At 35.9% G+C, this 25,084-nt stretch overlaps 1 protein-coding gene across 5 annotated transcripts; it reads right to left on the bottom strand.

Annotated features, from left to right (window-relative positions):
- Window positions 1-913: 913 nt before the first annotated feature.
- Window positions 914-21,810, bottom strand: LOC117165655 (unconventional myosin-IXa). 5 transcript variants are annotated; one of them, XM_033348976.2, is made up of 15 exons: window positions 21,129-21,810; window positions 19,471-20,366; window positions 19,082-19,383; window positions 18,369-18,986; window positions 17,993-18,291; window positions 17,666-17,925; window positions 17,286-17,593; window positions 16,865-17,202; window positions 16,711-16,771; window positions 15,432-15,758; window positions 13,257-14,180; window positions 13,093-13,170; window positions 10,778-13,023; window positions 9,703-10,710; window positions 914-9,382 (listed from the first exon to the last, which is right to left on the bottom strand). In XM_033348976.2, the coding sequence occupies exons 3-15, from the start codon at window positions 19,372-19,374 to the stop codon at window positions 9,285-9,287; spliced, it is 6,858 nt and encodes a 2,285-aa protein (XP_033204867.2). In that variant the 5' UTR covers window positions 19,375-19,383; window positions 19,471-20,366; window positions 21,129-21,810; the 3' UTR covers window positions 914-9,284. The 5 variants fall into 5 exon arrangements, with proteins under 5 accessions (XP_033204867.2, XP_033204871.2, XP_076480397.1 ...); XM_033348980.2 differs by having other exon boundaries at window positions 21,340-21,810; XM_076624282.1 differs by having other exon boundaries at window positions 21,413-21,810.
- Between the last annotated feature and the right edge of the window lie 3,274 nt (window positions 21,811-25,084).

Here is a 25,084-nt window from a genome sequence, read left to right as displayed (position 1 = left end):
AGAGGTCAACGCCGAAGCCACGTACCAGTAATAACATTGCAGTCTATGACGATGCTTATTACGAACCCGATATAGTGCACACGAAATCAGATACTGCAGAAGTAAAACTAGACGTTCTTGTAAAAATGTCTCATACAACAAAGAAAAAAAGAAACTATCGTAATTAGGATCATAAAGGATAACAGGAGCTGTAGCAATCGGTTTCATTCTCTTGCCCACCTTTTACCTATTTTCTTCTAACGCTCACGAAAATTAACACGGACCTCCTGTATCGTGCAAATCCTTTGTTACTTTCAAGATTAAGAACCGTTACATGCGCTTTCATTCGCAGATTCTCAAGTCGAACTTAACATGTTTATATACGTATAAATATATCTATGTGAAATATAAAAATATATAAAATAGCCCACGAAAATGTGATCCAATTACTTTTATGAACGGAAGCTTGACATTAACACGGACAACAGCTACGAGATTTATCTGAATTTCATCTGGATGAAAGTCTAGGAAGTCGTTGACCTTAACTTTGAGATGTTAGCGTACGGCTTCTAACAGACTCAAGGTTCCATTGATATCAAAGTTTTATACATAGAATCCAATAACTATGCGGTGCACGTGTACGGATTTAAAAGATTGCTTATATTCTTATAACTTCAGTGTTCTGGTGTAACAGTCTAATATATAGTTCCAAGAACCTTAACAAAAATCTTTTTTAAATTCTAATTTTTCAATTTTATAACAACAAGATGATCTTCCTTAATAAATGCTTTTCTTCGATTTATTAAAAGAAAGGAAATAATATGAAATGTAATCTCCGTTGAAACTGCAACTTTTTACCGTAAAGTTTGCTGTTTTTTTTTCAGGAGAAAAATATCGAGTGAAACATTTGCGAGGATTAGACGAAAACGTGACATTAGGTATAAGGTAGATACTTATTATTTACTGTCAGGTATACTGTACATAATATTTCTTTTGCCTTACAAATATTATATAAAATTACAGTCGATCACGGAGAGTAACCTCGCACACAGTCTCACGGACACACTGATATACCCACACGCACGGTAGGCGACACGTACACGCGCACACATGCACACTACACGCGAAATACTCTAGCTCACATACCAAGTAGACGTTATTACAGATTCGCGGATCAACTCGCCAAACCTTCCTCCTAAATTTACGTACAGATACGTGCACGTTATAGCTAACTTGCCTTATAATATCAGAACACGTGCATCCCTCGCGTCCTCCCGCGATCTCTTTCCCTCGTTGGTTCACGCGTTTTCACTCCCCTTCGATCAAATTTTGCCTCGTGTTATCGTTGTTTGCTAAATGACAAAATTTGGAAACAGATATTTTTGCACAATTTGTACCGCGGTTTCTCCTTATCGAAACACAATGAGAATAATCGTATTAAAATCATTTACAAGCAAAAGAGTCTGAAAATAGAGAATCAAGTTACATGTAATGCGCGCCACGTTAAATTTAAATTTCGATCGTTGATTCTTAATTTGTTCCTTATCTCGGTTTTTCAGGCCAAAAACAACCAGAAAGAGTTTAGGTCACACATCGCCCGATACCTCTAGTTTCACGAAAGACAGCCTAACGGAAGAGAAAAAGAAGAAGAAAAAAGAAAAAGAAAGAAGGAAACTCGTGGAAAATTACGTTTTCTAGTAAATCCGAACCGTATAGAGAGAAGAACAAGTGCTATCCACTCGGCAGACACGTAACATAACCGTTCTATCGCATTCCCGGCGAATACTACGTGGGACAACCGGAACAAAGAGACAGAAAGAACCAAGGCACGGGTAAAAGGTAGGAAAAAAGCGAAAGAAACACGTTCGTTGTCCCTCTCAACGAGTGGTACTATCGTCGTCGTGAGTTAACGGCGAAAAAAGACTGGTATTTCAAGCGTGTACGAGACGCGCTCAGGACTCTCTTTCGCGTTTATTGCCAGCTTCTATGGGTTGTGCTCGATGGAAGGAAAGAACGAGAGGGACGATAGAAGGTGGAACAAGGTGTCGCGCGTTACGTGCATCACCGTGTTTCGATCGTTCGTTGCGTTCTTCGTCTCCGTGGCAGCGGCGGCGGCGGCTATTTGGCTCGTTTCACGGTGCTTCGTTCGCTAATCCCTGCTCTGATTAGGGCGCGAAAACACGCGATCGGACGTAAACAAGAGGAAAAAAAGAGTCTATTCTCCTCGATAGAGATTTCTTCGATGGTCTGTAAAAAGAACCGGATGGACGCAATGAAAGGAAAGCCGGAAACTCGCGGGATCAAAGAGGAGAGCGCTGTTTCGTGGATCGTCGCGCAATTATCCGCACGCGCGCCCAGAGAAACGTTCCTTCTTGGTACACGCTCGAAGGTTCCCATTGAATCTATCGAAACTGTCGTACGATCGTCCTGGTTCCATGTGTCCGGAACGACCGTTATGGGTGCAAGTTTTTCGCTTCGGGACCGGAAACTTGCGCCATAGAGAGACCCGTTACAAGTTACATCGAGGGAAGTTCGAGTTGCGAGAAGAAACGTGGTTACGTCTACAAGACGCGCATTCCGATTCGTGGTGCCACAGTCGTAACGGAGAGTTCTGCGATACGCGTTATCCGTCCTTAAGGTCGAGTGGCTTTCCTCGTGGCGGATTTCCGCTCTTCGCGTATTCGTCTCTCTGACAGTACCGACTGATCGTTTCCCTGGAAGTCTTGCGTGATTCTGTAAACTCAATCCGACCTTATCTTCGACACCCACCCAAGCACACACGCGCGTTTAGTACGCGCGACGCATCGCACCCTTGCAACACACGCAGCCAGGCAACGACACAAACAGATAGCGGAAGGATGAACGCGCGAAAGAAGGTCTGAACGCAGCGCTACGATACGCTACCTATGGAAAATCGCGACGGTGGCCGCGTTTTTGGCCGCGTTTTTGGCCACGCTGGATGGACGTACAGGAGGATAAAGGGAATCGAAAGGACTGAGAAAAGTATGCGCTGAATGAGAGCGAGTGGAAAGAGAAAGGTGAGCGTGGCAGGATCGTGAAATCGCTGAGAAAATCGTTCCGTTTCGTGAAAATTCACCAATGGAAAAGAACGGAGATTTTCAACGGATTTCGTGATCTACGCGAACGAAGAGAAAAAAGATTGAAGCTATACCGATCGCCGTAAATTTCTCCGCTCTCTTCGATCCTTTTTATACAGATATACATACATATATATGTGTGTGTGTATATATATATATGCGTGTGTGTATATACCCGCAGTTTATTCGGTTTTCGAAGCGTTTTTGGAAAACGCGCGATCTTGTACCAACACATGCATGCGACGATGTATCGACTCGCGATGTTCGAACCGAGCGACGTAGGAACGAGCCGCTTATTGAAATTCTTTTTTACGCACACCTACACAATTTTTGCACACGTCTTCTACGTACATATATATATATATATATACAATCATATATTTATATATGTATATGTATATCGTCCTTCGTCTGCGAGACATCATCATGCCTATTCTCTTTAACTCATTCTACGTTTATCACACGTACACGCTCACTATTTTGTTCGAAGAAAAATAACAGGTATGTATATTATACATATATATGTACACACACATATAATATATGTATATATATGTATAAATACAATGAACGAAGTATCCAAGTACGTCGCACAAACATCTTCCTTCGTAGAAGGGAACTACGAACCGGCGCATACGACGCCAATACATTTTTCTTCTATCTAGACAACGATCTGCTAAAACGAAAGATCAGAATTCGATACATCGAACGATCGACTAACTTCCTCTTAACAGAAAGGGAGATAACAGGGAGGAAGAGAGGGAGAAAGAGAAAAAGCACGACGAAATTGGATACTCCGATCGCGCGATCGTGATCTTAGATTTTACGCCAAGCACAAATGGAAAGAACCTTTCAATATCCAGACGTTTCGGTGTATAATCGTTGAACATTGGATGATTCCGTTCCATCGTTTCCCCCTCAGCCCTCGATCGATACCAGACACCTCGAATTTCGCAGTTTCGACAACCCTCGTCGACTTTCCTCGACCACCTTCCACGGCGTCGTTCGCAGTGTATTTCGTGCATTTTCCATTCTCACGCACGATGCTCGTAAAACGAAAAAACCAACCGCGTGTATACTGCAGGTACTTGGCGCGAAAGTACGCCCTCACGTTGGCGACGATCGTTCGACGAATGGTTCACGAACGATCGCCGACCAGGTCGATACGTGTGAACGATAAAAGATAGGTTTCCTCGAAGATAGAGTCGAATCACTGTCGCATCTGTAATTGTAATAAGCGTATTTCGTAGAATTGGGCCAAAAAACTAGAACGATACTTTCTCTTGTTGTCTCCGTAGTTATTTAAGCGATCTCAATTCATCGTTTTACTTAGCATCATGTTCGATCGAGCTTTTATTTCTTTAGAAGAGATCGGGGAGTAAAGTCGATGCGGGTTTAGATTCTGGTGATCGTGCTCTAATCGTTGGACCAACTCGAGCGAGTATGATCCGTGAAACGCAGTGAATCAAGATCTCGAAGACAAAAATATAGAATGGAGTATGATGAGAATCGTCGTCGGCGTAGCCGCACGCGATGAAGCTAATTAGGACTTTTAGGGGCGATATTGTCATGAAGAGTTCCGTTTTCTCGCGCTATCTTATCGCCTATTTACAACGCACGGCGGCCCAACGCACGGCAGAGTGAAAATCTCATACGAATCGATCTTATTCGCTCTTCGACGCGACCGATCGCGACAAAAATCTGATCGATCGCGTTTCCTTCTATATTTAATCGACGACTCGATTGTGAATCGGACACGATTTATTAAACATTATTGCATCGATAACGCTGATTCCTTGGAGAAAGCAATTTTCATCGATTATTCAACGCTAGACGGATTTCGAATACGTGAAATTTTCGCTCCATCTCGAGACGGAGAGTCGTCGAGAAAATTGCCGGTGTCGCGACCCATATGTCGGTTCTTTTTCGTTCTCGTTCGCTTTCCTCCCTTCACGATCGAGATAGATGATACGTTTTGTGCGCTCAATACTAGCACGAAACACCTTTTTTTTTTTTTGCACAGTAGAAGCGTAATGCGTTTGCGTAAAACGATCATTTACAGATACTTTTTTTTTATAACGATTAGTTCTTACTCGTTACGCGGTTAAAAAGACTACCCAGCTGCGCCACGGTGAAATCACTAACACGATTTACAAGCTCTAGATCAAACCGTGGCTGGCCTTCCTAATGATAAATTTCTCGAGAAGATGAAAAACAGAAAGTGTTCCTTACGGGCGAAAGAGCCGACGATTCAACAACCGATCTCGATAAAAGAGACAACAGACTAGCCGAAACAAAAATTAACCTATTTTCTTTTTCTTTTAGTCAACTTTTTGCTTCGAGAACGCACGATCAAACAACAAACGGACTTGTCCAAAACCTTTACAACACACTTTACACACTGAAATTAACAGTAACGTTTTCAGCATAAAGAACGTTTAACGTTAACCAACGTGTGTTCTCATCGTGAGCACGTCCATTATCGATAAAAAGGAAATACCGGGGAAAACGTTTGATCGTATTCGAAACGTTTCACAATCGCAAAGAAATAAAATACGGCAGTTAAGGTGGTGAAAAGATTGACAAAATTATACGATTCGGTAATTACTCCGTGAATTCTCCGTCCCATTTAATTGATATTTACTGTGAAATTGATTACGAGCTGTTAAGCCGCTAACATTCTAAAGCTTTAATGAGTATCATTTAAGAAATAATTGAAGAAAATTGTGCTGGTATCAAGTACAAGATTGCTAGAAAACCCTGAATCGATATTTGAGAGGAACCCCATGGGACGGAAAAGAACGAGTTTCGCTGTGTACGTGAGGCGTATCGTAGGTAAAAGGGTGAATAATACTGATTAAGATAAAGGAACCTTTTGCATAATAACGCGTATGTTTATCGATCGATAATGTACGCGCCCGTGCATACAAAACCGTATACTCTTGCACGATACTTTCACGATGATTAAAGAACACAAGGCGCGTCGAACGAAGAATTGTTTCGACATCGAGGAAGAGACCGATCGAATAGAATTCGTTCGAATGGCCGTGGCCAACGTCACAGATGTCACGAACTCGAGAAAATGCAATAACATTTCAACGTTAAAAGACAGGCTACTACTGCAATCTGCGTAGTAGAACAAAACGCACGTCACAACGATCCTATCCTAATCAGTGTAAAAATCGATCAACCGTAAAACGAAAGATCTCACGCTCGTTCGGCTTGAGCGTTAAAAAAGAACGACGCGCGAAACATGAACATGGACATTTAAAAGAGTTGGAGTCGCTAATCGATCATTCTAAAACGAACGTGACACGAATTACGTAGATTTCGCGAGTCGATGAAAAAAAAGAAGAAGAAGAAAAAGAGGAAAAAAGACAAGAAGAAATTGCAACGTTTTGGAAAGAAAAGAAGTCGCGTGCCCTTTTCCGAATTTCCCGGTTTTAATGCTAACAGTTACTTGGATAAAAGTCACGCGCGATCCGATGTAATTCAACGCGAAATGATTCGATTCGACCGTTCAAATTGCTCCATAACGCGTTCCTAAAACATATTTCTACAGCTTGGAACATGTATGTATACCGCATAAATATTTCCCCACCTCTTTTCCGCGAGCAAGATCCTTTCTCTGTCGTGGCCGATCGTTCGACGATATTTACAGCGAGCTAACGAAATATCGGTAAAATCGTGGGGCATAGATGAAAAAAGAAAGGGATTTCGATTTTTTAAAAAAAATTAATAAAAAGCAAAGTAATCGAGTGCATGTTATTCTAAAATATTCTTAATATCCCGAAACAGAGAGGGAGGGAGGGAGTGAGGTAAGGGGAAGGGGGATATGATTTTGGTAATTCGGTGAATACAAGCATAACTGAAATATGAAATTGGTGGGAAATTGATACGCTTTGTCGTCGAATTAAAATTAAAATAGCACGATGGAATTTTCAATTAAATGCAAAATAAAAAAAGCTAGATAAATTAGAGATGTTGGAATAAAAATAATATTTCTTTCTTCCTATTTTTGTTTTTACTTTTCGCGAAACACGACATCGAAATATTTTATTCCAACGTCTCGCTCGAATAACTTCACGACTCTTTCAATTGTTGGATATTCGAGTCTAACACGAGGACGCACGACAGAAAAACAGACCAACTGTACGCTATAGCGGTGTATTAAAAAAAAGGGGGAGATGAGCATAAAGAAAGCTGAAACTTAAAAAAAAAAAAAGAAAAAAAAAAGAGGAAAAATAAAAGAAGAAAAAAGGCACTGGACGACAGGGGAACTAAAACGAAATCGTAATAAATCTCAAGTAAAAAAAACCGTCTGCTCAGTCCGGTGCATACAAAAAAAGTCTTTGTATATACATAAGTATTACTGTATACAAATGTTTTCCACGTGTATGTGTAATCCGTGTGTCTATGTAATATTTATACATTAGTACGTATTCGCTCGAACGCGTTTATGTATATAAAGGAGTCTCCCTGTATGAAAAAAAGTAGCCTAAGTAAAAACTGATACGAAAGTACATAATTGGCAGGCCGTGTGTGTGTTTGCGTTTTATGTATTTTATCAACGGAATATAGGCGTGTATAAACCCTATACGGCATATATCGACAATAGAAATAATCTTGGTAACGACTCTCGTAAAGATAACAATAATAACAGATTATTACGAGATACTCATTATCGTATATATCGGGTGACTCGAGAAGTTTACGCCGCATTATATTTACCTAAAATGGTTCTACTTGTACGGGTATGTTTAGGCATTATCCAAAACGAATCGCTATTCTGGCGAGAAAAATTAGAATTGCACTCTATGAAAAATACTTTTTAACGAGTAAACAAATTTATTTAATAATATCAATATAGTAATAGAGATTAGAATGGAAGATTAGAAAAGATCATTAATGATTAATATGTTTCTGCCAGAAAGAAAAAAAGGAGGAGGAAATAAAGGAAAAACAAAAGAAGCTGTGGAAGAAACTGGTTGATTACGCTTTTCATAGCATCCAAAGATACGATTAAAATATTGATCGGAACAACGGTATAAAAATTGGCACGAACTTCTCGGATAACCTAATAATATATGTACAAGCTACAATTTGGTTTCCTCTTTCCCTCTTTCCGCGTGATTCGAATCACTTGCTTGAAGCAGCGATTCGATAACTATCTATTGCATCGCGTGCGCGAGTATTCTATGTAAAAAAAACAAAGTTAACGGAATATGTCTGGCAAAAACAAAATCTGACGAGGTGACTCGTTATCACTTCTTTTCAAGCCATCGATCAATGATATTGTTCTATACACCGTCTTTTCTATCGTCCTTTTTCCATTATTCTGCTAACGAAACAATACGAATACCTTCCTTTCTAAACCTGCGGTTGTCAAAAAACTCAGCATAAACTTGCGCCTTTTCTAGTAAAAAAAAAAGTAGTTATTATCGTGTTGATTCACGCAACAGTCTATAAAATCTGTAAGAAGAGCGAAGAACAAGGATAGATTGTTTTCAAACGAACCGATAAAAAACTTGAAGTAGAAGAAGAATTTAAATGCGACTAAACATTTGTAACAACAACCGATAATCCTTGTCTAGTTTTCCGTTTTTCTTGACAAGATAACTATCATAACTCTTCACGTCCATGGTACAGAGGAATGAAACATGATGTATCAAAATGAAGAGATATTCTACTATAGAATACCTACAAAATGTAAATGTTCTGCTTCGATGGAGCTTTCAAGATATCCAGCCTGATTGACACAGTCTTCAATAAAAGGAATGCATTCCAGGAGAAAAATAGCTTATAAAATGAATATTTAATACATTTCACGTGAAGCTATATATTCGCGTAATTTGTTAAACATTCTTTAGAAACCCCTGAAAGCTTTGCGACAGAGTGAAAAAAATAATATATATATATATATATAATAATATATATATATATAATAATATATAATAATATATATATATATATACATATATATATATATATAATGTTTGATCGAATTATCAGCTGAACTTCGTGTGGAACAAATTACTAGACCTACCTAATATCGTGTTTACTACTTATTTAAATTACTAGCGGCTTGCCGATGAGACCAGAGGTAAGACTCGTCGATTCGCTGCCGTCAGTCAACGCTTCACAGCGTGTGTCATGTTGCTACACTTGACGATCATCATTCTTCGTGGTAACGTTTATCGTGGATGGTCATACCATTACCATGTCTTCATCGACACTAATGATCGTCGGAAATGCATTGTCTGCGGAACTTTGCCTCTGGATAGGTCTCTTTCTTACGAGTCCGTCTATTGACAGACATAAAGCAAAAACCATAAATTATAATGATTTAACTTAAGAGAAAAGAATCTAACTTTAATCAGTACTGCTAGCATCTATGTTTCAAAATATCATAAATCTTCTTTAATTTGTCCTTATTATCATAATATAAAAGATAATGATTTATATCATATTATTTGAAAAGTGTATATTAGAACATGCGACTAAATCTTTTCTTTCTTACACTGTATACACGTGCACACAGGCAAAAATGAACTTGTTTTTCTGGACGCATACGTGCATAAACAGTATTCGAAAGATCAAAATTAACGAAATCATAACAATTTACCGGCAGAAGATGGAAGAAGATCGTCAAGAGATCCATCGTCCAAGTCTGTGGCAGATAGAAGTAGGTCGTCGTCTGAAGAAGCTCTCGTTAGGCTGGGAAGAGTTGAAGTTAGTAGGGCCTTTTCCTTTTGGATTTCTTGTATATGATCGACGAGAAGCGCCTCCTCTTCATCGCCTCGATCTCTCTCTCGATCTGTAGTACCACCTCTGGCAGTCACACTTGGGGTCGCAGCGTTTAACTCCTCTGGGCTGAAGATTTTCGAAGATCGTAAACTGGATAAACGATAAGTCGCCGTATGACAAGCGGATTCGAGTGTATTTATGTCGGCTAAAGTTGCTCGCACGACCCTCAATTTCTCTTGTACGATCGTTTCGACGCAACAAGTCTGCCTGCCAACATCTTGTAAAGAATCTTGCGCGGGCAACGTCCTATTCGTCCTTAGAATGCACGGCGCGAAGACTATTGCTAGGGCTGACGGAGACATTCGATTGTCGACTTCATGAAGCGCTACTCTAGCTAGATGAACGATCAGTCGTTCCATCAAATCGAAGTTTGGCTTCGGCAGCTTCTTCAAAATTGCAAATAGCGTACTGATTCGATCCCGAGGATCCGTTAAGTTCGCAGCATGCAGAAAATCATCGTAATACTCGAAGGTGAGGAGAGGCTCTGGCATATCTCGAAAGAAACTTTTCAATACTGCTGCAAGCACGTGTACTTGATAATTCTCAAAGTCCACTTTCTCTAGATCACCTTCGTCCATTTTCACTTTTAATTCCTTCACTTTGGAACTGACACCGCTCTTTCGATATATACCTTCCGTATACAGACCATGCATCTCTATGGTTGTAATTAACCGATCTACCACTATCGGTACTTTACCGTCACCACAGTCCAATTTATACAACGGTACACCAAATATTTTCCGTGAGTTCATTTCGTGCGACGCTTCCTTTCCACATTCTGCCGACGCTTTTATATAACACTTTTTGTGGCACGTTAACTTACAATCTAAACATAGAAATGTAAATACGAATAAATAAATGCTACAGAAAAGGGAAGAAATATGTATACTTACTCTGACAGACAAGTCCTCGCTCGATAGGCCACATAAAGAAAGACGTACATACTTCACAAGCTGTAGGGATGTTTATAATAGTTAACTGGAACATATGATTACCATGACGTATTGGTTCTTCATGTTTTCGTTTCTTTTCCTTCTTACGCTTGCTTTTACTCTGTTTCTCCGGTGCTTCTGTTTTGACTAGCGTCATAAATTCATTCATGAATCCTCTAAATGCATTTACTCCCATCGTCACGGGAAAATCTTCACTGGTATTTTCTTGTTTGCAGACTGTTTCTATTACGTGCAAAAAGTTCGCAATTAAGTCAGTGTATTTGATGTTGCCTTCCACACCTTGCTGAATAGCAACGCTGTAAGTGATCACTAGGTCGTCTTTAAATTTACGCAAAGCCTGCCTAAATACACGATCGACTTCGCTTGGCTTCCTGCCTTCCTCTTGTCCTTCCATTATGTATATCTTCTTCGTAATAAAATCTTGCATGAGAGCTAACTCTTTCGCGTCGGATATAATCTTATCGGTACTGTCAGAGAACGCGGATGTACCGGTTAAGCTGAATTTCGATACCACTACTTGTTTCGAGGCATCGTATGGCGTTCGTGGCGGTTTCCTGTGTTTTCGCCTACCTGGAGTGTTTGCTAATATACATGGCATTTTAAGTACTCCGCCATTCTGAATACATTTGACATGGTATAATTGTTTACAGTCAATACATTTGTGCCCCTGTGTTACGAACGCATCCATCTTTTCGTGGCAGCATACGCACACATCGTCTTTGGCAAACCTTGTTACTTTTCTAAAACAATGACCGGCTAACGTGAAAAGATTGCCTTTCCATTCTAATAGATTCATTCCAGGTGCGAGTTTTAGGTCATTGGGACTTGTATCAGTTCCAGGTTTGTCTTCGCTAAGTCCTGATATTTTAGTTGCTGGGTCCGAATTTCTTCTCCTCAGCTCTAATGTTGTTATAGCGTTGGATCTCATGCGCTTTCCAGGTTGTTGTGTCTTCGATGCAGCTTCATTTTTGTTTACAGGCCAATCTGTTATTGATCTGGATGGTGTATCATGCGGACTATCTTTCCGAGGCCTTATAGTTGTTGCTTTATGTAGGTCACTCTCTTTGATTGTACCCAGAAATAGACTTTTGGTTTCTCCACTGTTGGTTTCTGATACACTCTCACCCATAGATCGGCACTGGACTTCTCTAGTGGGACGATTTCTTCTGGCACTTCTGACAGGCACGTCGGGTTCGCATTTTTCCTTTGGTTTCGAATTTTTCTCCTTGGGCAAAGTTCCTTTCAACAAGGGACTTTTTAAAGCATTTTCATCGTTCACAGCATCTAATTTCATAGATGTATCTCCTTCCGAGTTTTGCCTTCTCAAGTAACTAAAATCTTTCATTTCTTTACTGTGGCCATAACCATGATCACGTCTGATAGGTGAAACTGGGACGCTTTCAATCCGCTCGCTCGGTACACTATTATCACTTAATCGACGTTGTTCTCTAGCTGACGAACTATCCATATGAATAAAACGGTCACTATCCAATTTCACATTATAATTCGATGCTTCGTTTGGTTTGTCTTGTTGCACTTGCTCGAACATGTTATCCGCTATACTTTTATATTGAGAAACGTTTGGAGAACGCGTCAAGGTTGATTTTTGAGGACCAGGCAGTAAATAATCACTATAGTTAATGGACGAAGAAAAGTCTGCTCGGCGACGCCAGACGTCTGAATTTGGACTATGCGTTAAACTCATGTTAGATTGATGGTATGTAATTTCTCGTGGACTTGGAAATGATGGAGCTGTGTTAAAAACAGGCGGAGCACTTTGTACTGTACTCGGAATTTCTGTATCAGTTTCTCCATCGCTATATCCCGTCGATGAACTGTCTGCTCGTTTATTAACAGACGGCAATCGGCTCGAAGCATTTACTAAGTTTGTATTTGCGGCAACTACTGGAGATTGATCACAGCGTTTTGTTCTAGTGCTCGGTATCGGTTTGCCATAAGAATTGTCTTGAGATTCAGAACTGTTGCTCACTTGAGATTCATAGCTTCTTAAACTAGTCAAACTTTCCAAGCTACTTTTACGCTCATTAAATTCATCCGAAGGAAAAGAATCCGTATTTCTTAAGATCGAGCTAGATTCTTGTAATATTCTTGTATTTGGTATAATTTTACGCTTTGAATATGACATACTCGTATCAGCTGTACTATCTCGAAGTACATTATCCATTCTACAATTAACACATATTATTGTGGTTAAGTATCAAAAGTTTTAATGTAAAAAATAGATATTTATTTACCTTGCTGACGTAAGACGATTCTGAGACTCCGTTTTACGAATCGTATTAAATTCCAACAAGCCCTGATCTGTGAGTGACCTGTAAATTAAATACAAGCATTAATAATAATACAAGTACTTGTAAATATACATATTATAGTTTTAACCTCTTTTGCAAGTACTTACTCTTCGTTATTCCTGAGCCTAGGATATACCTTACTGTTATCATATACAAGCTCTCCTTGATTTTGAGTTTCTTTATACTCTCCGATTTTATCAACAAGCAATTTTTTCTGTTTTTTTAATTCTGCGAAAGTCTTCCTCGCTCTATTACCGCGAATATGAGCTTGAAACATAATTACACAGGACTTAAGTTTCTTAAACCAACTATGCTGTTTATATGCCCTCCAAGCAGACTGGATGTGAATGACAGCCTCAATTCTAGTACGTAAAGAATGAGCAAATCTTTGGGCAATGACCATCCTCCAAAATGATTGTATTTGCACAACTGCATTTTTCAATCTAAGGAACTTCCTTCTTTCTAAACACGCACGGAACCATTTTTGTATAGTTGTAATGCTTGTAATGATTTGTTGGTGTAATTCAATGTCTAGTTTAATTTTTTCTGATTCTCTAAGAAACACTTTAGTTGTTCCAAGTTGATAATCATCTCTATTTAAATTTAGTGTCAATAGAAAATCTCTAACGTCAGACTGAGAACTTAATAAGCCCTTAGGTAATAACATTCTATACAATTGAATAAATTCCTCATATGTTAATCTAACGTTAAATCCAGCTTGTCTTATTCTGACTGTTTCTAACATTCCTGTATATCTTAACTGTCGTTGCACTGTTTCTTCATCGAACTCGTTTGGTACCTTGTTGGCATTGCTTTTAATGCATCTAATGAAGAAAGGGTTTGCTTGGTTTAACGTATCCATAAGACTATGCAGACTTTGTTGAAATTGTGCAGATACTGTCATAGGCTGCTTTCTTGCTTTTCCAGGTCCTGAGCCGTAACTTTGCGTTCTTCCAGCAAGTGTTTTTACAGTTTGTAGATTTTTTAGACCCTTCTTACCCCGTTCTCTTGGTCGAAATGATTTATTTTTCCTGTAAAAGTATTAAATTTTAATGTGTTATTATTGAAAATTATTTCACGAATTCCTTTTCCTATTTTTTAATTTCTTATCAAAATAAAAAATATACATAAATTATATGTTTACATTTTGAAGGATATTAGTATTATTTTAGAAATATTTATGTATTTTGGTTCTTCTTTTTTCTAAATTAGTATTAAATATCCTGACATAGAAAAACAGGAAAAGGAGAATTTATGATTCCTATAATGACATGTATGGCATTGCAAGTAGTAACAATTAATTATTACAAACGTACTATGAAAGAGAGTTAGCAAACATTTAGCAGAATGTCATTAGAATTTATATGACTAGATTATGATAGCAAGTATAGAGAAGCATACAATATTAAGATTAATTGTGTACAAAAGTGGTTATCTGCAGATTTAGAAGTTTTTAGAAATTCTTAGTAATATAAGGAAATATAGTTTGATAATTGTGCACTAAATAAATACATGGATTAATATGAACTATTAGTGTTAATGATAAGCAATTTGCATTCTTTACGAACTACTAACTTTATGAGTTATGGTTTTCATTAGTACATAAATGTATTCTTATAAAAAATTTGCAATTCGTTTAATTCATAAAAAAATATTATCGTGCAATTAATTGTAATTAATTGCTAGCAAGAAAGGATATGTTTGTAATATTGGGAGCTTAATGCTATAGGATCTTTTTGAATTGAATATATATGCTGTATCAACCAGCATGTAATGTAAATTAACCCATTCTTAATTTGTATAGAAATTGAATTGAAATAAATGCATTATTGATTTTTAAACATTTCTTAATTAAGCTTATTGTAGGGAATAAATGGGTCAATTTAAATATTATTAATTCAAAAAGTAAAAAATCTACTATTGTGAAATTAACATGCATTAATTGTAGCTAAGATTATGAACAAATAAATTATTAAAATGTGATGACTAAAAGACGACCGGCGATAATGATCGTGAATATTATGGTACATCAAATAGAATGATTTTGATGACCTCTAAAAAATATGTGAAAGCTTCATAAAATAATGAATACTTGTAGAAAGCTGTGTATGACTGCATGGGAAGACCATTAATGTCCTATTGAAATGCTATTACCTATGCACAAAGAAATCCTTCACCCAGAATTACTATAGAGCACACACTACCTTTATTGTAGAGCAGTGAATTTTTGTAGCTTAAATATTACAATGTTATGGAATATTAAATAGGTGCTGTTTACATACATGACTATTTGATTAGCGCGTTCCATGACGTTTGCTTCGTCTTTTGGAAGCACCCTCTCTAGCGGGTTATGAGTATCCCGTCTGAGTTTATTATTACTATGAGGCTGGTCTTCCCTGCCCCTTATTAAGTAACCCTTCATCGTGGTTACATTTGTCGGGTGTTGCGTTTGATTAATGTTTCGAGATTGTGGCCACGACAATCGGTTGTTGTTTACATTGTCGTTGTTTTCGAGTTGTATAGAAGATAATGTGGTAATGGGTATAGTTGATGGTATGCAGACACTGCGCTGCTTCTGATAGCTTGGTGGACGATTATGTTTGTGCAAACTGAAAAAGTCTCTCATGCTTAGTTTTTTTTTTAGTAGTTTTATGTATTTAAATAGTAACCATATATTGTTCAATATCAGTATTTAATTTAAACTTTTAAACTTTGCTTGCTGGTGACTTTAGGAAGAAAATGATTTCATTGAAAACAATCTGTTTCACGAGTGATGAAATAATGCGAATTTTAATGATTGGCATGAATTGTATAAATAAAAAATTATTGTTGAATTGTTAATCATGCTTACGAATAATAGCAAGTAAATTAATATATTTTAAATGACAGAATGTAACTGTATTACGAAAGTTATGAAGATTGCACTCTAATCACATTTAATACAAAAAGTGCACACAGAAAACTCTAAACAATTTCTCACACATAAGATTGGGAAAATTATATGGATTTACAAGCTGTTTATAACTTGCAATCTCTACTTTGTATTATTATAAATCGAGTGAATTTGTATTTTAAGCTTTGCTAGTACACTCTTGCTGTAAAGCTAAAGATAAACATTGTAAATCCATAAGACATCTTAGCATAAAAAAAGGTAATGTTTGCCAAAATGACACATACAGTGGATCAAAAGACCACTTACGCGATTCGGTTAATAGTTAGATTGACGGTCGACAACGTCACAAGATGGCTACAGGGACAAAAGACATGTGGCCAATGTAAATATAATTAACGTTTGCTTCAATTATAAACACATAGGAACCTCTTCAGCTTGATGCAAATATTATCAACGCACAACGTAGATTTATATTTTGTAGGGTGAGATAATATGCAGATAAAACATATTCAAAAACAAGCGCAATAACATTGCCATTTGTTTATCACGATCATTATTATATAACTAATAAATATTGCTCTATATTATGAGTATACAAGCACTCAAATATTTCGTCACCCTTTACGAGAGTAAAGATTATATAAAATTAGACATGAAAATTATGATACCTTATTAAATTCTCGTTCGGTGTCCTATACCTGTTTTGTATAGATGTTTTTGTACCATCAGCTAGAATAAAAAGAAAATATCTCCATATTATTAGCATGAAGAATTTAAATATAAGTAAAAGAATATTCCATATCATTAAAGAAAATACTGTACCTCGACCATGTCTATGAGCTCGACCAGCTTCTTGGAAAGCAAAATGAGCGCGAAAAAATGCTCGAAGTATTGCCCATCTAAATACCGCAACCGGATCTGCACCCACTAATTCTCGAACAAAAGCAAGGGAAGAATTCTTCAATACACCAACAACACCATCGGGTCGCATTAAATCCAGATTTTTTTCTCTCATATTAGCAGCTTGGTACTTAACAGATCCTGCATAATGACGTACAACAAAGGCTGCTTCGCGTCGTTGTGGTGCTTCATAAAATGGATTGTCTTTATGTACTGTATTAAATTTTTGTAGCAGTGTCTCATTCGTTGCACCCGGAAAGCTGCAATAGAAAAAAATTTAATTGAAAGAAATGCGAGATATTACTTGTGTTTTTAAAGAATAAAGCCAATGCTAAATACTAACTTGCATTGATCATCTAAAAGACAAAGGAGGCCATTCGGTTTCCCTTCTATTAAATTTAAACAACCTGAATTATCACTGTAGCCTATATCTGTCCACCTAATCCCCTGTTTTCTGTACTCTCGTTGTTCATATTGGAAAACATGCTGATTGAAATAATGTTGTAGTTGTTCATTAGCATAATTTATACATAACTGTTCGAAGCTATTGCACATTTTAAAGTCTTCAAAACCAAAGATATCTAATACACCTATGCTATTGCCTTGATGATCTCTGAGGGTATCTTTCTTTGAAAGTAAAGCATGATTCACCTATCAACAACAAAATATTATCTTATAATTTTTCAAAAGACAAATTTCAAAGCTAAAACCACAATATCTTACCTGAAGCACAATCCAATCAAATAAAGCTCCATATAAACACTTAGCCATAGCATCTCTTGCTGCAATTGCTTCTGGAAGCCTATAGTTAATAACTAATGTTTCTCCAGACGCTCTTGCACGTTTAGCAGTAAGTGCAGCCAAAAGAGTTTCTTGTTTTACTCGAAGAAGTTCAGATATCAATGCAACCACTTCAGGATTTTTAACTCCCACAGCTTCGTCGTGATGGTGATAAGATTTTCTAGGCTGAAACTCCACATTACCTAAAATAATGCCATCCATGTCATTAGATCCTGTCATAAAAAGTCATTAAAATAATTTATTAATCACCGAGTAAAAGAACAGCTGACAGAACTGCAAACAATCGTCTCTGCTTTTCTGGTGTAAATCCAACCATTTCCATAGACTGTTTCAGCCTTGAAAACTCGTGTCGTTCATCAACATTTTCTAGTCCATAACAGCCACTTTTATTTAAATAATTGTAACGGTCGCAACTTTCTAAATGCAAAAGTTGCTTTTCTTGTTCACTTGCTCCAGCCAAAAGGTAATAAAATACATGATAATTTCTTTCATTTCTTCCTTGAGAAACTATTCTTGATTTTTCCAAAAGATATTTTTGTACGACCGCCCTAAAGATAATTTTATCATAGTCTTTAATAATTATAAAACTATATAATCTTCTACATCTTATGTATAAGAATCTTACCCATGGACCATTCCATTTTCTTTATAATTCACTTGGATAAATTTACCAAAACGGCTACTATTGTTGTTATGTGCAGTTTTTGCATTTCCAAATGCTTCTAGTACTGGACCAGCACTGAGTATTGTCTGTTCAACACCACTACCATGAGAACCTTTCTGACTAAGTGCTGTCAAATGATGCAGTAGAAAATTTGTTGACTCTGTTTTACCCGAGCCACTCTCACCACTAATAACAATGCACTGATTTCTTTTTTCTTTAAGCATGCAATGATAAGCTGCATCAGCTATGGCAAATATATGTGGAGGTATATCCGGTCCCAACCTTCTATTTTGATAGAGTTTTACATATTTTGGATTGTAAATAGGGTAAAATTTAAACGGATTCAATGCAATTAATATGCTGCCAACATATGTATATATGTTTCCAGCTAAAAACCTAGCCCGAAGGTTGTCCAATAGAGTTTGTTCATTAAGATCTGGAAGTTGACATAGATCTGGATACTCCTTATCTCGTGGTTGATATAGGAATCTATTAAAATAGTCCTTGAGGAGTTGTGGATCCATGGGAAACCTACTATCTGACCACAAATAATCTGGTTGTTTTTTGCGCAAATAAAACCTAAAAATAATAAAGAAGTTAGTCTAACACATACATATTTCCTTATATAAAGATAATATTCATATAGTTATAACATTTTAAACAAATATATTTACCTGTAGTATTCTTGTTGCGCTGCATTTTTTGGCCATAATAACATAAGTGCCACGGGACACTCACATGGCCCAAGTCTTCTTTCTTTACATTCTTGCCCAACAGAGTTTCCTACTACTTCTGCTAACTCATAACCATTTGAAACAGACGCATCAATTAATCCAAGTCTCTCTATAATACACTCCACTATTTCAGCTGAGGAAGTTTGTTTTGTAGCTTTAATTGAAAGTGCTTCATATTCTGGGCTCCATTCACCCACAAATACTTGCACTACCCCCGAGACACAACTGTCCATTTTTTAACCCTATAAAATTAATAATATTCAATTTTAAGTCTACATCTATGCATATTGTTATTGATTTTATTACTTTGTGTTCATATGCTATTTTACCTTGTTTTATATAGGGTTAACAAATTTGTCCTCTATCATCCAGGCAAAATTTCAAATGTATTGTTTCTTCTTCTTTTTGTTTCTCAATTATGTACAACCACTGATGTAAACGTTTAAAATAATTTTTATACATTTTGTTTAAAAATAATCAGTTACAGTTTCGCTAATTTATTTACAGGTAATTTTTACATTAATTTAAATTTGTCAAATGCACTCAAAATTACCCAATATTCATAAACTAAAAGACTTTATTTATATACATATATATCATGTCAAATCTTAATCATGAATTGGTTCAACAAAATAAAAGTTTGTATTTTTTCTTTCGTTGCAGTACATAACATACAGAAATAATTAAAGTGCTCCCAAACTTCTCTTGAAGGTCGCATTTAATTTTACCATATTATTTCATCAATAGGACAGAATACCACAAAGTATTATAATCATAAATTAATATACCCTTTCTTTTTTGTATAATAAAACAGAATCATTAAAATTATTCTATTGTTTCTTTGTTTTGTTTTAAATTTATATATTCAGTCAATTTTATAGAATCCTGTTGATTTTGTTCTTCAATAATTAGAGTATTTTGAATTTATAGAATGATGTATTTAATTCAGATATCATGCATTTAACACTGAATGTCCAGCAAAACCTTTCTGATAGCCATTATATTTTATCATGACATTTACTGTATAGTTGCAAAGAGTGTAGGTGTGCTATTGTTGGCAGGCAGTAACTCAGTATCTTCACTGAGACAATAATCCAAGGTTTTCAATGTTTTGTAAACATCCTCATGCCATTTGAGTATTTTAATACACTTATTGCAAAAGATTACAGATGTATTTGCATTTGTACGTATTGTAGAACTTTTGTGCGTTAAAGAAGTATCTTATCTGAAAAAAAATGTATGACACATAAATATTTTACATCAAGTATTTGTTGCATTGTGTAAATAATGTCATTGTTGTATTTCTCTATTACACGAATTTAATTGATTCAAACAATTTCATAATGCAAGAATATTTTATTTTCTTTTTATATTTGACTTTACATATAAATACAAATTATCTATCAAATCCACAATAAAATGTGAATTCTGGGTAATATTGTTCTAACCTTAAAACAAAAAGATTATATCTATACATCTCTTTGTTACTTTAAAATCCCAATCCCTTTTTGTGTTTTTTCTCTATGAATTTGTGTTCACCGAATTTAAAAATATCCCCCTAAATCCTTTCGTCATTGCTGGTAATTTTTCAATTAAACAGTAGCGGATTTATCTCGACACAAAAAGAAGGAACAGTGTAGAATAATATTCTAAATAATCTCGAGTGAACGGTAATCGTAACACATCGATCATTCGTTGGATACACAAAGGATTGCGAAAAACGACATACGTTCCCGAGATACCGATTGCCTCGGACCTGACGGCTGACATTCGCAGGAAAACCGTCTTCCGACGCCGATTGGCGGGTCATGGACCACACCACCAATCAGCAACGATCTGCGAGTGTGAACGTCAACAGAGTAAACCGGGCTTAAATTCATCAAGAATTTCTCGTCCACGCATAACACTTACTGATTGTTACATATCATCGTTAAAGAATGTAATGAAAACATGCAAGTCTATTCAAGGAATATGCTGCTTTTGTTACCTCCTTTGCTGATAACAAGACGCTCGGTGTGACACATTCTTACATTCTTATAAATCATCAAAACCTTCGCATTCTTGTGCATGCTATCATGGACTGAAATTTTCACTGTAAACTCATTGCCGTCTGTTTTCACGATTTCGAATTTCCTTCTTTTTTTGTTCGTTTATTTAAAATATATCCCCTTTTCTTATAAACCGTTACAGAAACGTACTATCGAAAGAACGATATGATACAGCTGTGGCTCTCGCGCACTCGACATACACTGTTCTTCTGTTTTCTCGCACCTAGAGAACACACGTACAATACGGGCGGATTGACACTTCAGTAAACAAGGTCTACTGTCACCGATACTCCTGCGTTAGTTCGGTTGTCGCCGGTTCTGCTGAAAATTACACTAATATTCGTGAATAATCGTGTTCTTGAATTGATAATACCGATGACACGGATGATGGGCCCTTGCCCAATTTATCGTCCTTCGTCTCCTCTCGGGATCCTGCGTCCCGATACGTCCACCATTTCGATTTTTCCGATCACGTGGTACGCAACGTTCGCTTTGATTGGCTTATTTCGCAGAACCACGTGACTGTTCGCTGAAGCACAAACCACGGTTCACGGGTATATAAACAGATCTCAACATTCGTTAGAGAAAACCGTCTGTCTTTTGAATTGAAAAGGATCGTGACAGAGGGCAAGAAAAGATCTTGTTCTGCGAAATAGACTGAGATGAATACAACGTATCTGTCTTTGCTGAAACATTCATAGTACCTATATATATATATATATATGTATATATGTGTCACGCATGCGCAGAACGAAACTTTTCCCTACCCTCCATGTCGATTTTGTTTAACTCAAACGACGGATGGTTTCATCAATGCTTCCACTATGGAAACTCCAGACCTGTTTATATGACCGCACTATATATACATAAGATCATATACATAGGTATACAGGTCTGGACAACCGTAGTTTGGCGTGGTCTGGTCACTCCTGTATTGAAAGCATAGAGACAAGTGTCCGCCAAATGAAGACAAAGAAATCAACATGGCGTCGATATCAGATAATGTTCTGCACATGCGCAAGATATTGCGGTTCTTTTGAAATATAATTAAAATTCACTAGCTAGTTATTTTATATTATTAAAACAATTATAATAAATCCAATCTATGCGCAAATACCTTAGTAACGAGTGTTGTTATGAACGAAGTATTTACTGAGGAGGATATATAACTTTTGTATGCAAAAACAAAATTCTTACGTTACACTCAAATACTCTTACTCCTACGTTTTCGGTATAGGAGTGTCGAGATCTGTTTGTATGACTGTGGTTTAAACACGGAATAAACCGTTTTCCTTTGTATTAGAAATAGTTAAAAGAAAAATACATCTAATCTCAGTTTGTAATCTAAAATAGATTTAAAGTAAAATAGCAATTTTCCAGTAAAGTACAAAACATTTAATGCCGCAAATTGACGTAAAAACTATAGAGCACGGTTTTTTAATGGAGATCGAAATGTAACGAACACAAAGTTTGTCTTGGAATTTTATAAATAATTGTAAATAATTACCATTATAAATTAATTAAAATTTAATTTTAGAAGCACGTTTCACGTTCAAAAAAAATTCTTATATTGGTATTAAATATTTCTTTGGTCTTTTCTCCTTACAATTAATTCATTAATGTTATTAATGAAGAAATTTTTACGATAAAGTTGGAGGAAAAGCGGAAACGGAAATATCTTTTTATTTCTGGTAGATTAACACTAAAGCTACCGACACTTCGTGTATGTCTATTCCTACCGCGTGCGGTCAAAATGACCGATGATTAAAGAAGTAATAGTTTTTATGATTTAATTTAGATAATGGTTAATTTATAACTAAATGTATATAAAATGATGAACCTTCATAAAATTACGTCCAAATTTACTTTTGTTTAATTTCAATTATAGGTAGGCAAGACAGAGTACAAATTTTTCTCAGAAAATAAAAAAGCAAACTAAAATTAATTACCGAAAAATTTACTGTATGCATGTTTTAGGAAAAGTCAGAAATTATGAAGCGATATCATAAAGTTTAAATATGGTTAAATTTGTGTAGAAATCGCGAGAGCGGACAATTTGACCGCGCCGGTAGGTTTAGTATTAATATCGGTAAAGTATGAAATTTGAAAGGAATTGGTAAGATAATTTTCATTTCTGTTGCTACTTTATGTTTAAATCATGGTCATATAAACAGATCCGGACCATGGTTGTATACATAATATTACTGGATATTACACAGGCACGAGTGGTCCAGACCTGTTTATATGACCGTGGCACAAACTTCCATTGAGAAGAAAGTTGTATTTGGAGCTATTTGTTGATTATTTCGTAGAGCACTTCATACAGAGTATTCTGTATTATTTTACTCTTTACTAAGGACAGGATAAATGTGACATTAAATGGGATTTTATGTCTCAGATTCTGATATACCGACCTGGAAAAAATGAGGCTTTTTTTACGCCCTCTATGATTCGCTATAGCAAACACAGGAATTATGTACATAAACAGGCCTAATATGCAATCCTTTTTCGTATCCTACGTTTTGGCGTACATCTGACTCATTCGTCATTTTTGTGTCACATGCGACATTATCGATTCAATATAGTAGCTGTTTGAATTATAAAACTAATAGAAAATCTTCTAGAAAATTATAAATAAAATATGAAAAGGATATTCTACAATCGCAAAGGAAGTATAGAATTTTATACTTACACATACCTCTGCCCCAGAAAATCGCAATACAATTTATGGATAACTGAAATAGACAAATTACGACCAATAAAAAGAGCAAAAGACCAACGAAATAAATAGAAATACCAACAAAAATTTGCTTCTGTGAATAAGTATCTCGATCAAGTACATCAAACTTCATAAATCTGCCAAGATTAAGATTTAAGTCTTACGTAATGCTTTCCGTGATATCTTGAGCGATATTTTACATCTTACACAATGTCTTCTGCTATCTTGCAATATCCCACAGCGTCCCATGATAAATATTACTTCTTACCTAATGAAGAAAGAATTTTGGAAAGATATACACAGTATAAAAGATTATACGTATAAAAAATGTGTATATATGCTGTATATGTGGAATATACAATTATATATATTTGTATATGCAACAGACTCTGGACTACAGCAGAACTTGCGCAGTTTTTAGATTGATATCATTTTGCAAATAGTAGTATTCGGAAAAATGAATACTCGTATCGCTTTCTTAATATGTAGTAATATTTCAGAATATTAATATTTGAAAAACGTGATTCCAATTACATTTACTACAAAATTTTGTTTTATTATAATATAATACATAATCTGTTAGAAAGAATTGAATAACTTACGTAAAAATTTCAAGTTTTTTACGAATTATAGAATTTTACATGAAAATAAGTATCAAGAAAATGCAATATCAGAATACTAATAGGACATAATACATACCCAAGTTATCTACATCCTAGTGACAGAAATAAGAATTAATATTTGAAATTATACCATTTCGCGCGGCATCATATTGAAAAGAGGACGCAACTGCCGAGAAGTCGTCATAAATGTGAAAAATTCTAAAAATTACTAGATTGCCAACTTAAATTTGTATGTTAAAGTTTTAAGTTTTATAGTAATTAGATTTTAGTAAAATTGTAATTCTTTTTGTTGTGAAAATTTCATTTTTCCTTATCTTAAGCCTTCTAATAATCAAAATTATGTTTCTAGGAAGATATTATAATATTTCATGTGTTTTATTACAGGTTTTTCACAACTTCTGCTTTTTCCTGTTATCTGGGAAGAATGCAGTAATGCTTGAAATTTAAACACGTATGAAACTTTGCATATTATCGTATTTCAATGAATTCTATTTCTTGTATTTTATTACAATTATTATTAATTAAATAGTAAAGTCTGGTTTTAAATTCTTAC

This window comes from Bombus vancouverensis, chromosome 2, assembly GCF_051014615.1.
Source record: "Bombus vancouverensis nearcticus chromosome 2, iyBomVanc1_principal, whole genome shotgun sequence".
NCBI lineage: Eukaryota > Metazoa > Arthropoda > Insecta > Hymenoptera > Apidae > Bombus > Bombus vancouverensis.
This window is presented reverse-complemented; position numbering and strand designations above follow the sequence as displayed.

Coding starts and splice junctions, on each gene's coding strand:
- LOC117165655 (XM_033348976.2), bottom strand. CDS start 19,374: ATGGACAGTTGTGTCTCGGGGGTAGTGCAAGTATTTGTGGGTGAATGG. Junction 18,292..18,368: donor GAAAATGGAATGGTCCATGG/GTAAGATTCTTA, acceptor AATTATCTTTAG/GGCGGTCGTACAAAAATATC. Junction 17,203..17,285: donor CTTTTAGATGATCAATGCAA/GTTAGTATTTAG, acceptor TTTCTATTGCAG/CTTTCCGGGTGCAACGAATG.